This window comes from Drosophila eugracilis, unplaced genomic scaffold (genome assembly GCF_018153835.1).
Source record: "Drosophila eugracilis isolate 14026-0451.02 unplaced genomic scaffold, ASM1815383v1 contig_647, whole genome shotgun sequence".
NCBI classification, from domain to species: domain Eukaryota; kingdom Metazoa; phylum Arthropoda; class Insecta; order Diptera; family Drosophilidae; genus Drosophila; species Drosophila eugracilis.
This window is the reverse complement of record NW_024573533.1, coordinates 151352-166867: the sequence shown is the minus strand read 5'-3', so window position 1 is coordinate 166867 and position 15516 is coordinate 151352. Positions and strand designations below refer to the sequence as shown.

Below are 15516 nucleotides of genomic sequence, written 5' to 3'. Positions count from 1 at the left end.
AAGGCGGTCTTTCGACCACCTTAAGTTCCATCATTCTGCAAAAACTGCTGAACCTCAAGGATTCTGTTGACGGGTCAGCAGTTTCTAATTTTTTTTTTTTATCTCAGTGCCGCATGCACTTTTCTGTTACTTTTCAGCGCATGCGCTCTTTGGAGCTTTGTAGAACTGCTCTAGCTAGAATCTTCTGTAGCTAAGCTGTACTTCTTGCTTTCGGCTTCGTTTTGTTGCGGAGTTAATTGGTTTGATTTGAGCTCGTAATAAAATTTTGAAAATTGAACTCCCTCGATTTATTTATTCTAAAGCAACTAAAAACTCTAATTTGATCAACACTTTCATTTGTTAATAAATGCCCGATCTCCGCTAAATATGGAGTACGAGCTACTTCTATACAATGCAGTTCTCAAGCTAATTTGAAAATATGGCTCCGAGATATGGGAAAACGCATGCGTTAGTAACCTAGAAGTAATACAGCGTAAACGTAATGGAAACATTCACAGATATTTAAATGTGGGATCCGCTAAGGACGAAATCGAAAATTTAAAAGCAAAAGTTATGATCAAGCTACAGGCTCATCCAAATAGGCTTGCGCGGTCTCTACCATGGAACACTCACGACTCAGACGAAGAGATCTCTCCACCAAGCAACAACAGCTATTAGGCTAAGATTTGAATAGTTGTCGTCAGTGTCGAATAGAGAAGATTCAATAAATAAATACCGTAAAAAAAATTGGGTTATCATTAAAAACTAATGATGCAAGGATTGGTAACGCCTCACCTTTGTTCCTTGTGGCTCTGGAAACATCTCCAGCTTGGAACTATCATGTGGCTCCTATGCCATCTGCGATAGCCACGTTCTAAGCTCTGCCGAACGTCTGCTTGCCCTTTAGCTCCTGCTTGATCGCGAGGGTATTCAAGTACTGGTCAAACTTGGAGCGCAAACATTTTGAATCTCCACCGAGAAGTTGACCTACGTTTCAAGTTTATTCTTCTTCACTTGGGGAAACTGTTTAGTTCTTGTCACTAAAAAGTACATGAAAATTTCGAGTCGCCCAAATCGCATTCTCAGCGTGGCGATAATCTGCGAAACACATTCCGCATGCAGCATTAGACTTTGAACTACTCCCTTGGCTGGTCCTTCTATCGTATGCCTAAGGCGCATCAGTTTCTCGGCATCCGTGAATTCGAATAGCTTCGTCATCTGTTCATACGTTGCGATGAACAAGGGCCAGTCCTCCACCCTACCGAAAAACTTCACGAACTCAGCCCTGCTAGTTTTTCTCGCTGTCAATTGTTCATGCCATAGTCTGCCCACGGGCTTAACCACCGTAGCTGCTGAGTTGCCCTCTCCACTGGTAGAAAAGATCCAGGGGGCCATCACTTTAAATTCCTAGGAATTTAAAATAATATAACAATTTATTCTTAGACTTTAGGATCATCTTACTTTACGTACGACTACAAAGAAGGAGATTTAACATCCGGGCTTACAGCTTAATAGATATTTAACATTAAGAAGTACTAAATATTATGTCCTGCTTAACTATCTATTGCAAAAGAATAAATAATTTCTAGATCATAACTTATAGTCAAGTCAGTTAACAATGTCCGTCCGTTGTCCGTCTGTCCGTATGAACGCTAGGATCTCAAGAACTTTAAGAGACGCGTAGTCAAGATTAACCATGCACATATTTAAAATGACTACTTAGCGAAAATTTATTTCAGTACTCTGCTACGCCCACTTTAACAGCCACAAATCACTAATAACTTAAATCGTTGAGATCTTACGTACTGTAAGAGTTAAAGAGCTGACATTGTTGTAGTGGGGCGGTGTTGCCACAAAAAGATACCTTTTGGTTGCAGAGAAGATGAAGTCGGGGGCGTCGTGGAGTAAGCCGTCAGCTTTATTCACTACATACAGAAAAACTGACTTAACTTAGCTTATCATAAGAAAAAACGATCGCCGACGGCCGACCGCTGAAGTTGGACTCAAGAGAGAGAGAGTGCAAGATTGTGCAGAGAGGGGCGAGGGCAGATGCGCTCTTCAGCGCGGATGCGCTCTTCAGCGCGGATGCGCTCTTAAGCTCAGCGGCGGCACAATGGCCTCTCACCTAAACAGACATTAAGCTTGTATAATATTGAGATTTTAGCACATCTCAATGTAATACCATTATCGGAAAACTGTGTTTTCCATACATTTGTTTTTCAATATCTACCCACATACCATTTTTTTTTCAATTTTTTTCCCAAATAAATATTAAGATATTTTTTTATAAAGCCTTACTTCAGCAGTGACGTCACCTTCAGTTATAAATATTATGAAAAAATGTCGTGCTGCATTAATGTTGGCTAGAAAAATCATTAATTTAAAAGTGAAGAAGATAGTAAGGGATATATTAAAGTCGCGGCACTCCACTAAAGCGGTTTTAATTATTTTGGATTACGATGGTTGCATTCTTATCGAATATTTAATATGAGTTTATATTAACCGAACGGGAACTTGCAGGTTTTTAATTGTGTTATTTTCGGACGGAGAGCGGCTGCCGAATTCGCCTGAGCGAAAAGCTTTATTGGGTTCCGCTCCCCTCTTTACACTGGAAGAAACCCATTCCTGAACGACCACCGTCCCTTTGAAGGGACGATGTCCTTCAGGATAGCATCGGTAGGAGCACCAATTTATGAATGGCACGCCGGTAGGTTTCTTCCGCTGTCTTCACGTCCGCCACTCGGACCTTCCCATTAGCGCCGACGCGGACAATCGCTACCAAAACCTGTGCTTAAGACACAAGACATTGCGCCATCGCCGCAAGCAGGTTGGGCTGATTTGTTTCGGGAGCGACGAGGTTGGTGGTGCCAACAGCGGGCCGCCGATCAGGAGAGACCCGGGGGTTACGGCTTCGCCGTCGCTGGGGTCGCTGCATAGCGTTCCGATCGGCCTTGAGTTTAGCACAGGCGCCTTGCAGACTTCACACCGGTTTCCCATTGACCACTGTAGTGAGATGATCTGGGCGGTATGAACGCAAACTCGCATCCTTTTTTGAAGTGAATGCCTTTAGATCGCAGAAGACTTACAAGAGCTAGAGGACAATTCGTGACAATTCGTAACGTGGAGGTATGACACGAAAGATTTAACTAACTGCGAGCCTTTTGATAGCAATTACGTAAATTTAGCGTCGTACATCGACTTGCTAAACCCCATAGACACAAGTTCTGAAGCTGGTTCGAAGTTAGAATTTACAGGCGAATTGCTTTCTGAATCGGGTAAAAACGATGTCCCAGCGAACTCTTTAACGTCACATCTTTGAGACACTATATCCTCTGGGTTCACTTTCGTAGGGACGTGTCGCCAAATTTCTTTCTTCGACCACTCTTGGATTTCCGCTACTCGGCTCGATGCAGACTGATCTTGGAGTCAGTCTGTGGGCCAACTTTATGTATTGGTCAATTAATTAATTACAGTACACGATTAGGAAGATCTGCTAAAAGGTGAGCTGCACACAGCTAAAAGCGAGTAAAAGTTTTCGCCTTAAGCGGAGCTACTCTTGATTTGGCTGTCAGTAAAAACACTTTTAAAAATTTAGCAGTTTCTATTTATTTTTATATTTACAATTCTACATAAGCAAAAATTGTAGGTGAGTGTACGAGTTAGGTTTGCTTTAGAGAATTTTATTGGCCTTATCATCGAGCTTGCATAAAATATGCTTCAGAGATATCCTTTGTTGGTTATCGTCGACCTGGGAGAAAATAATTGTGCAGGTGAACCTCCCATCTCGCGAGTGTATCTCCTCTAGTTCCTCCTTCAACCATTTATATTCCGGAGTTTTTTTGAAGTACATCAATAGCAAGCTTTCGATTCGATTAGTATTTCTCTTCAAGATTGGCTGAATTAAACTTAAAATAGGCGTTAAACCTCTTCCTCCATCTTTGGATCCATATTTGAGCTGATGTATGTGACTGGAGACTGGTCCATTGGAATACCTTTTGATCAGAAAGTTTCTTCTCTAGAAGAGGAGTCTGAATGAAGAAAAGACTGATCCAATTACTCCGCTCTCTAGTGAGACTTCTATTTCCACATGGTAACCAACTGGCAAGACCATCAGAACCTCGCGCTGACTGCTTAGCATGCTGACCTCAAAGGAGTCATGATTGAAGTCCTTGCGGTGAGTTACCACATACTGATAGGTTTCTTCTTGTATGCTGACTGAGTCTACTTTTCTGGCTCTTGCTTGCCCAGAACCTACTCAAGCTTTCCTGTCTCCGAACCAATTTTCTTTACTTTTAGAGGCCATTCTACATAATCGGTTAGCGGAAAGTCAAAGTTGTGCGAATTGTGATGCACCAAAACCCGTACAGCTAGCTCCTGGGAATCCATCCGTCTAATTAGCAAACTAGGATTAGGGTAAGCTCACTCCTCTGCTGAATCCAATCGAAGCGAGACACAACTTCGATAGGCTTTAAAATGGAGTTTGTTATCAAAGGTGCTTCTGTTGCTGGTTTTGTCTCATTTCCACGTAGCATTTCGAGCAACAAGTTAATTCACTTTTTTCTTTCTGAAAATTGAACTCTAAATGGACACAAGTTGGGTTCACGACGAAATTAAATTAAAAACCGAAAGCGATTCTCTTTTCTCTCAATATTTATTGGCAGGTATAATAAATATAAAAACTTTATTTGTATTAACTTATTGGCTAGAATGCCAAAAAAGTTTAGAAAAACGCCACAGATTAACATTCAACTTTAAACATTCTATACCTGTATAGCAACTTCCGCTCAGCAACTTCCCTCTTTGGCTGTATTTATTTCGATTTTTTTGTTAGGCTTCTGGTTTGGCTTCTGACTGCTGTGTAATATTGATCGACACGGAGGTTTATATACAAATATTCCACTTTTTAGGATTTTCGAAGATAACGTGGAATGCGCTATGGTAAACTAGAATCCTAGCAAACAGGTGGGAAATGTATCTAGCAAATGTCATCCGTAGTACCCTTATTGCTTCACCCTCGGCATTGCCATTGTGTAGCCTATGTGAGCTTAAGGAGCATTTTTTGACAAAAAATGTAGCTTGTAGCTGCCGTTACTCAGTAACGACTATCACCCAAATTTCGAACTTAACGCATCTGAATGCAAAATCTCGGTCTTGTCGACCCTCTCTACAAAAGTCAGCGCATTAACTTGCTTATTGGATTAAGTGTATTCTCCGAGCTACTTTGCATTGGACAAATACGTTTAGGAAGCCATTTACCCATCCTTCGGAAATCCAAACTTGGCTGGACAATCTCAGGGTGTCTAAATGTAGGAGTCTCTACGTCCTGATCCTTAATTTCCTCAATTCAAGAATCCAGCACTCAGTCGTAATCAGACTCGGTTTCTGATACACTAAGGAGATTTTGGGAAATCGACAATTGCCCAGATTCTATAACAACCATTTCGAAGGAGAATGATCCGTGCAAGCAGCTATTTCAACAGCAATACACTAGGCTGGAATATGGCCAATATTCGGTTCTGCTTCCTGCCAAAACTAGATTCGGTGTTTTAGGAAATTCATATACGCTCCTTCGGGTTAAAGCATTCAAGGCTAAATTAGGTCGAAATTTAGATCTCAAGTCGCAGTACACAGCCTTCATAAAGAAATACACCAACTTTGCACGGATGTTGCAAAAGCGTTCGTCTTACCTTGGAATACTCTTTCGGATAATTACCTCTTTTGTTTCTCAGACCAGCTCGCAACAAAGCGCAGAATTCTTTCGCCAATCGCTACATTCTACGATCCATTGAGGTTAATAGCACTGATCATTACCAAGCTAAAGATTTTTATGCAGGTCCTGTGGAAAGATGAGCTAGACTGAGATGAGTCCGTACCGCAATCTTTGCACTCGTCTAGGTTGGAGCATATGTCATAGATCGCAACCGTAGATTGTTTGAAATTTCCTCGCTTTGTTTTGAAGCCTAACTCATCTTGCGAAATTCATGGATTTCTAGATGCAAGCATGGCCGCATACGGCTCTTGCTTGTTTGCTCGGAATATCAAGGCGTAGTTTCATTGACTCTTCCGAAACCATTCCATTCCGAAACTGGAGTTATCTGCAGCTTTTTTATTGAACTCCCAGATGATCGTGCCCAATCACCCATTACCCATTTGTAATCACTGGAGTGGACTTCCATGTGGTGGAGTGGAAGTCCGCTGTCAAAAACAGGCCCCCTACAAAATTCTACATAGCCATTTTCGTCTGTTTCGTCACTTAGTCTACATATTTGGTCGTCATCGAAGATACTTCAACGCAATCGTTTTTTGCAGCCCTAAATAAATGTATAAGCCTGAGAGGAAAGCGATTTGGTCGGACAACGCAAACAATTTTTTGAAGCAAAACACGATCGAGCTTCGGCAGCTGTTCCTTAGCGATCCTCAAAACAGAGAGTTATGCAGTATCAAGTGGAATTTCATCCCTCCTTGCTCTCCGCACCTTGGAGGCTTGTGGGAAGCTGCAGTCAAATCTGAAAAATACTATTTTGTTCGCGTTTTTGGAAAATCTATTCTGACATTTTACGAGCTGCGAACTCTTGTTTGTAAAATCAAGTGGAATTTCATCCCTGTTCCCCGCACTTTGGAGGCTTGTGGGAAGCTTCGCGTTTTTTTAGAAATCTTTAATCAAATTTTACAAGCAACGAACTTTAGTTTGTGAAATTTCCGAAATGTTGAACTTACAGCCACTTTGTCCTATTTTAAAAACCCCAGATGATATCAATGTTCTGACGTCTGCTCACTTTCATTATTTATATACCCGTTACTCGTAGAACAAAGGGGTATTCTAGATTCGTTGAAAAGTATGTATGTAACAGATAGAAGGAAGCGTTTCCGACCGAGTATATATATTCTTGATCAGGATCAATAGCGAAGTCGATTCAGCCTTGTCCGTCTGTCCGTCCGTCCGTCTGTCCGTCCGTCCGTATGAACGCTGAAATCTCAGGAACTATAAATTAGATTAAGCATGAAGATTCTTAAGGTCCCTACGCAGCGCAAGTTTATTTCAGCATCCTGACTAGACCACTCTAACGCCCACAAAGCCGGAAAATCTAAAATCGCTGAAATCTCGGGAACTATTAGAGCTAGAAAGTTGAAAATCAGTATGTATAATATTTAGATGCCAGCGCATATTATAGTCTTGCTATTATCCGGCCATACCCACCCATACGCCCACCAAGCTCAAAAGACTTTTTTCGCATTTTCTAGAAAAGCTGATATCTCGGTAACTATAAGTGATAAAAAGTTCAGATTGTGCGAATTTTTTTTTTCCGATCGCACACAAATCCCCCAGTATTTTTAAATGAGCACCGTTATACACATAAATACAAAATATAAGCTAGAATTTTATAAGCTCTAGATTCATATTGGAACTGTTAGGAGGTGTTGAGACAAAGTGTTTGGCAGCCGTCCATTGGGATACTCCCTAGCTATATGCCTATACGACCACACAACTGTTAAATTTACCTGCTCTGCTCTCTGATCAACACCCATAAATAATCTGTTTATAGAAACTATCAGTAAGCACATTGACCACACTTTGCCCTTCTTAACCCGTTCAATCGAAAAAATAAGCTTATTGTATTAAGCAATGAATTAAATTCATACATAGAACAATTATATAATTGGTTGCACTCCTGTGAAATGAAATGTTAAATATGTAAGTTTTATTTTCTTGCAAAAAGCCCTATGTAATATCCTCTTACCATGAAACAATCAAAATATTTAAAAATTAAAGAGAATTAATTTCTTCTGCTAGCTATAACTTGAGGGCGTTTTTAAAGAAGTCCGGCTCCAAATCCATGATTAAATCGAACAAAACTTAAAAAAATCACATAAATTGGATTTTTATGCAAGAAAAGGAACGACAACTTAGTCAAATTTTCGGCTTGTAATTATGAACATTTTAATATTTTGATTTTTTGTTATACTATAAAAAAGGTGTAATATATTTTAAGAAAAAAAGGTTAAGATTAAGCCAGTTTTAAATAACCAAGAGCACAATAATAAAGTGAACCCTTATGGGTCTTCCTCCTATACCTCATTCGGTGTAAAAAATTATGCAACTAATCTCCTTAAATATATTTTCATCTTTGTGATATCGCATATTGCTAATGTTGTCGACAATAAAAATTATCAATTTATTTGAATACCCAAAGAGAATATAATATATTCTACCAGAATTTCAGTTAACGATACTTTTTGGTATTTTTCTTTGCGAAATGTATATGTTCATCTGTTAAATAAATTTTATAACGTTATAATTTCGAGATAAATATATGTACATACATACATATGTATATGAAACTATATCTGCAAAATTGGGGAGAAACCGTTATGCCTTCTAATCGTTTCGCGGAAGTAAATCGCAATTAATATAAACTATATACATATTATGAATTAGAGATTTCTGTCAGAGACGGTCACACGGAAAAAAGAAAGCACGTAAGTTATGTTAGCAGAGTGCAGTACCTGCAGGTAAGCACATTTACCAAAGTGACGGTTAAATGTTTCTATTTAGCGTAACATGTACATGGCGTGCAAATTATTCAAAATTTGTGCAAAACATAAATGAACACAGATAATTAGCTATGGGCAAGAACGCAACGCAAACAAATCTACCTGCTCATCACCAACAACGTAATCCGCCACTCTATGGAGCACACGCGAGCAGCCATCTCCGTATAGCACTGTTCTTTATTGCTGGTAGTATTGCGGCATGGTTTTTTCATATCTTCACTTCCTCGACTTGGAATTGGAACCTACGGCAGAACCGCCACTTCTCCATAGCCCACAATCATCAGACTCAGAATGAGTTCGCGCTGTATTCCGTAGAGGAGATGAACAGTTTCAAGGAGTTTTACTTCAAAAATATCCGTGAAGATGTCCGGACTATTTCAATGGAGGAAGAGCAGACAAATATCAAAGAGGCGCTAGTGGCTCTTCAAAGGGCCCACGACATGTATCTGGCGGACAAGATTGACAAGGCTGGTCGTCTGTTTGAACATGCCCTAATTCTAGCTCCCCGGCACCCTGAAGTACTGCTCCGCTACGGCGAGTTTCTAGAGCACAGCCAACACAACGTTGTGCTGGCGGATCAATACTACTTTCAGGCCTTGACTATCAATCCGACTAATGTAGAGGCGATTGCCAATAGACAGCGAACTGCTAATGTTGTGCAGATTCTTGATGAGCGCCGTCTTGAGTCGTTGGACTCAAAACGCGATGCACTCTCCGCAATCCACGAGACCAACGCCGCCCTGCGTCGGGCTAAAAAGGAAGCCTACTTTCAGCACATTTACCATTCGGTAGGAATCGAGGGTAATACTATGACGCTGGCTCAAACGAGGTCTGTCCTAGAGACTCGCATGGCTGTGGACGGCAAATCTATTGACGAGCATAACGAGATCTTGGGAATGGACCTAGCTATGAAGTACATTAATGCTAGCCTGGTACAAAAGTAAGTAAGGCTTTTAGCATTATGACCTATAAGACTCTATAAAAACATGAATAAATGTTCAATATAATACAAACTTGTTAATGTTTTTATGCAAGTAAACTTGGCCCGTCTTTTGATAGGTTTTAGATCTATAGGTTCCGAAAACCAGCTATCCTTACATACAAACATCGATTTAACTGTGCATACTTATGTATATGTCCATATAAAAAAACTTTAACATTTCAAAAATTCCCTATACGCTTTATTTTTGCACAATTAAAAAATAAATAATTTGTTACTATTGGCATAAATTTTGAAAAATGTTCTTATTTATATGTATTTTACTTTTCTTCAGAATAGAAATCACTATTAAAGACATCCTTGAGCTGCACCGCCGAGTACTAGGACATGTGGACCCAATTGAGGGTGGAGAGTTCCGGCGTACTCAAGTGTTCGTCGGGGGTCATATACCACCTGGTCCGGGGGACCTTTCGCAATTAATGCTGCACTTTCAGCGTTGGATAAACTCTGATCACTGCAAGTTTCTACATCCCGTTAAGTGAGTGGGAAACATATCATAAACATATTTCGCATTTTAAAATATAAATTTAACAATGAGGCAAACAAATTAAATGTTTATAGTTTATTTTTAAGGAAAGTAAAATCTAAAAATATTTCCTTTCTATAAAAAATAGCATATTTTATTTCCCAAAATTGTGTTTAAATGCGTAAAAGTGAATGGGTAGCAAAAAACTTCTGAGCAAATGATCGGCTCACGAAGAAAACTGTGCTCTTTTGTTTAAAATTCGCGGGCTCTTTGGTTTTTCTTCAAACACATACAAATGTGTTGTTGTTAGGCAAGTAACATAGGCCTAATATCTAATTTAAATAATAAAGATTAGTAATGACCGTATAAATTATTACAAACTTTTGCAATTAAATTACCAGGTTACTGTCTTATTCAATTTTAAAATAACCATTTTGCTATCAGAAATTATCGCAGCGCCAATTTTTGTGTGAGGACTTATAATCAACACTTCTTGTCCTTTTGTATGCTTGTGCGCATGAACGCTGAGATCTAGGGATCTAGATGACATCGCAGCTTGAAGTATTTTCATGCAGTCAAGCAAACTCTATCGTCTACAAGTTTGACCTTGTATAACATTTCTAGTTCATATTTACCGATTTATTTATTATTTTGTAAAAAGTGAATTTTATGATATTAAATCCAATGTTAATAAATAGGTTCTGTCTCATCCACAGTTATGCAGCGCTCGCTCACTACAAGCTCGTAGCCATTCATCCTTTCATCGACGGGAACGGACGAACTTCTCGTTTGCTAATGAACACCTTGCTAATGCGAGCAGGGTACCCGCCTGTCATTATTCCAAAGCAACAACGTAGCAAGTACTACTACTTCCTGAAATTGGCCAACGAGGGCGACATTCGGCCATTTGTACGGTTTGTCGCCGACTGCACGGAAAAAACACTGGACCTGTACCTATGGGCAACTAGCGACCTTCCTCAACAGATTCCATTGCTTATCCAGACAGAAAATGAAGCAGACGAGTAGCAAACTAATATGTAATTTCCTTTTAGCGCGAATTAAAGTTAATTTATTTGTGTATGCTACGAATCCAAAACTGTGTGTAAAATACTGATTTGTATATACTAGATGTAGATTTACTGACAAATACTGTGATCATATTTAAGCTCAATGTTATCCATAAATTTCACACAAATGTCATTACTTACCCTACAAAACAAATACTTCTGAAAATATCTCCCCTTTACTTTTTAGGCATGAGAGAATTTGAATTCGTTGAAAATGTTTAAAATTATTTCGTATTATGTTTAGCATTGACAGCATCCAGAAATCCCAAAATTTTTAAAGACAAATTTTTCAATCCATAAAGGCAGTTTGGTTATAGGCGTGGAACCACGCTAACATATTCTGAATGAAACCATTATTTATTAGCGTATTAATATTTTACCACAAAAAAAAAATAATATAAATAATCAAATAATTGGTAAAGTTTTTATTTACGAATTAAGAACTCAGACTCATTTTTGTTTCCTTGTGGTTACATTGCTGACGATAAACCAATGAATTTCTTGGAAAACGCTTTTCCTTTTGAGCGGAATCAGCATTATTAGGAATTTACTGCAATTTTGCAATTTGTATTTTCTATGGTGAGAAGGGGAAGACTGTCCTTCGTTGCTACGGGCCTAATAAAAAATGTATTCCTCATATAATAAAAATTATCATATTCTAATTTGATGTTATGGGCTCAATATTTTGTGATGATCTATTATTTTCAGGAGGGGGATTTGCTAATCAAAGATTTATAATTAACGTACTTTATATTTTTTTTAATGACTATTATTATTTTATAGTAACGAAGTCAGTCCAATCGATCGCCTTTGGGGGCCCATCATCCACCACAGTGACCAGTGACCGGCTAATAGCTTGCGTTTGGCAATCAGTCACTTAAGTGGAAATGGCGGGCACAAGTATTATATAAACTTTTAGTTGCAGAATGGTGTTATCGTGCGCAACGGAAATAATTAAAATAGTCTTAATATGAGGTTTTTTAATTAATATGTGAATATGTTAATTTATGCTATATTATGCACGATTAAAGCAAACAATAGATTTTAAATATTATCTACATTTATCTCTAATTTCGGCACATTCGACTTTTTTATTTCATTTATGTATATATAGATAAACAATTTTATTAAATCGAGGTAATGAATTTTGGTTTTCCTTTGTAAAGGCACCCACAACCTCCCGGTATAAATACAGTATTTTGACCGCATGATTCACGAGCAAGATTACTACCATGAAGCGATATATTAATATACAGTCGGCACATAATTTATTTGTACACCCATGAGTTGGAAGTTTATTCCTTAATTTCTCGAGAAATACGTAACGAAAATTAAAATGTAATATCTCAAATAAAAGATATACATTTCGAGCATATGTTTTAGCATAAAATTAACAAATTTTAACTTAAATACTAGATAATTTCGATAATAACGCAAAAAAAACATTTTTTTACGATCCAGAATTATTCGTACACTTTTCATTCTTGACTTCTATTTCTGAATACAACGGCAATCAGCGATTAATTTTTGAACTGTACTTCGGAGCAAACTTCGGTGTACTATTCTCAAAGTTGTTTAGTTAGTTTCGCTGCTTTTTTTGCTGTAATTGGACGAAATGGGTCGGGGTCAAGATTTATCCCTAAATTTTCGAAAAACTATAATAAAATTATATTTAGCGAACCGTAATTAACCCGAAAATGGTAGAGATATTGTCAAGTCACCTTCCACAATGCAAAGTTTGATACAAAAAAAATACGTAAACACAGGAGAATTTGCAGTAGAACATAGAAAATCTGTAAGGAACCACATACGGACACCACGGGAGGAGCATAACGTTGTAAATACGGCATTACAAAATCCCAGAATAACATCCACAACAATTCTTAAAAGCCTAGAGAAGCCTTCTGAAAAAAAATTTTGTTTCCAAACCATCCGGAACACCCTGCACAATGCTGGTATACATGGAAGAGTTGTTCGTAAAAACCCATTGATTTTTGATTACAACAAAAAATGGGTTTGGAGATGGCAAAAGTGCATGTAAGCAAGTCGGAATTATTTTGGGAAAACGTAACCTTTATTGACAAATCAAAAATGAAAAATTTTGGACACGGCGGTCCTTTTAAAGTATGTCAGAAGGCAAATGAAGCCATGAAGGAAAAAACTTTATTCCATATTTTAAGCACGTTGGCAAGAATGGGATGGAGGTGGAGTGGCTCGAATGGTCCTTATGGAAGATAAAATTAATAAATTTATGTATAAAGACATTTTAGGCCAAAATTTCATTCCAAGTGCCCTTAAACATCGTATTTCAATGAGATAACAACCCGAAATATTTGTCGGACTTAGTGGAATAGTGGCTTTTATAGAACATTTATGGGATATCGTCCAGAAAGGGACAACATATCTTAGAAGGAATCCTTAAAAACCGCATTATTACCTGAATGGGATTGAATTGATGCTGACGAGACGAGCAACTTTATAAAAAGCATGTGTCGACGTTTACAAGCTTCCATTCCAACGAAGGACCCACTAAAGATTAAAATCCTTAAACCTTTGGAATTGTTGTTAATATTCAACATTTTATGAAGTGTACGGATAATTTTTGTGCATACAAAAATGACTTTTTGTGTTATTAAGGAAATAAGCGAGTCTTTAACTTAAAACTTGTGAATTTTATTTTTAATATATATGTTCGAAATGTATATCTTTCATTTGAGATATTACATTTTAATTTCCGTTACGTAATTCTCGAGATATTAAGGAATAAACTTCCAACTCATAAATGCAGTTCCTTGTACCACACTCACATTTTTTGTACGGTATTTTATATATCGAGACTTCTATCTTTGAGACCGACAAGTATTCAAATCTCAGCCTAATTCATAAATATAAAATTAAGTTTTTAGGAGAGCTTACTATTGTCCCTGGGTGAGTAGATCTATTTTTCGGAGTCGTGAATGGCTAGTGCTCCAGGTTAAAAACAGCGCAAGCCTATTTGGATAAACCTCTAACTTGATCGTATATTCGATTTCGTCTTTAACAGTTCCCACATTTAAATCTCTGTCAATTTTTTTCATTCCGTTTGTACCACGGTGCACCAGCTATAGTTCTCAGTATCTTTGATTGAGCTCGCTGTATTACTTCTAGGTTACTAACGCATGCGTTTCCACATAGCTCGGAGCCATATATCCAAATTGGCTTGAGAATTGCATTGTATAGAAGTACCTTTCACTCTAATTTTAGCGGAGAACGGGCATTTATTAACAAATGTAGGCTTCTTCATTTTAATTTAAAATTATGTTCTCTTGGCTTTGATGTGCTTTTGTCAAGTAAGCCGTCTATTCAAATGTTTAGGTTGTTATAAGATTGGTTGTTGGAAGGTCTGCTGTGAAAATTATATACAGTGTTGGTCCAAGCACGCTACCTTGAGATAGATAGGACTCCAGTATTTAATGGGTGTTCTGTGAAAGCAAGGTTTTAATTGTAGAAATTAAGGCGTCCAGCCAATTGCGGTCGAATGCCTAGGCGACATCCAGAAAGACTGTGGAACTAAACTCTAGACTTTCAAATGTAATTTGAATTTCGAAGGTTATTCATAAATTTGTGAATATTCATTTTTACAATTCTCTTCAAGATCTTTGTTATTTAAAAAAGAGCAAAGTAGGTTTGCTTAAATTTTTAAAATTGTTTTATTTAATAACGCATCGAAAGGACATTGCCAATTCGAAAGACAAACTCAGTCAGATATCTTGACTATATCAGGGATCGTTGTTCGAAAAATGTCTTCTAACCCGCATAATACCATATCTAGAAGCCCACAATGTTATCCCTGCCCATCAATTTGGCTTCCGTCAAAACCATGGAACAATCGAAAAAGTAAACAGAATAACATCAGAAATTCGCACAGCCTTTCAGCATCGGGAATACTGCAGCGCAATATTCCTCGACGTATGTCAAGCCTTTGATCGAGTATGGATAGATGGTCTCATGCACAAAATTAAAACACACTTGCCTGGATACACTCATAAGCTTCTTGAGTCGTATTTATACAACAGAACCTTCGCAGTAAGGTGCAACACAGCAACATCCGGAGACTACATTATCAAAGCTGGAGTCCCGCAAGGAAGCGCGATAGGGCCTACTCTGTTCCTCCTATACACATCGGATATTCCCACAAATGAGCAGCTAACAACATCTACGATCGCTGACGACACCGCAATTCTAAGTCGCTCAGGGGTGCCCAGGCAGAGCCACCACACAGCTAGCAAATCACCTGCTCGTAGTAGAGAGATGGCTATCTGATTGGCGGATTAAAATAAATGAACAGAAATGTAAACACATAACGTTTACCCTCAACAGACAAACTTGCCCTCCACTATCATTAAATAACACGCAGATTCCCCAAGTTAACGATGTAACGTACCTCGGCGTCCACCTTGACAGACGACTAA

The 15516-nt window shown here is 38.3% G+C and overlaps 1 protein-coding gene and 1 pseudogene across 5 annotated transcripts; one reads left to right on the top strand and one right to left on the bottom strand.

Annotated features, from left to right (window-relative positions):
* Positions 1-3649: 3649 nt before the first annotated feature.
* LOC121530377 lies at positions 3650-4511 on the bottom strand (annotated as a pseudogene).
* A 3844-nt stretch (positions 4512-8355) lies between these two features.
* Positions 8356-11478, top strand: LOC108111890 (protein adenylyltransferase Fic-like). 5 transcript variants are annotated; one of them, XM_041819364.1, is made up of 4 exons: positions 8356-8457; positions 8534-9472; positions 9807-10010; positions 10697-11478. In XM_041819364.1, the coding sequence occupies exons 2-4, from the start codon at positions 8604-8606 to the stop codon at positions 11022-11024; spliced, it is 1401 nt and encodes a 466-aa protein (XP_041675298.1). In that variant the 5' UTR covers positions 8356-8457; positions 8534-8603; the 3' UTR covers positions 11025-11478. The 5 variants fall into 5 exon arrangements, with proteins under 5 accessions (XP_041675298.1, XP_041675297.1, XP_041675299.1 ...); XM_041819365.1 differs by having other exon boundaries at positions 8413-8490; positions 8594-9472; XM_041819366.1 differs by having other exon boundaries at positions 8442-8457; positions 8594-9472.
* Positions 11479-15516: the final 4038 nt, after the last annotated feature.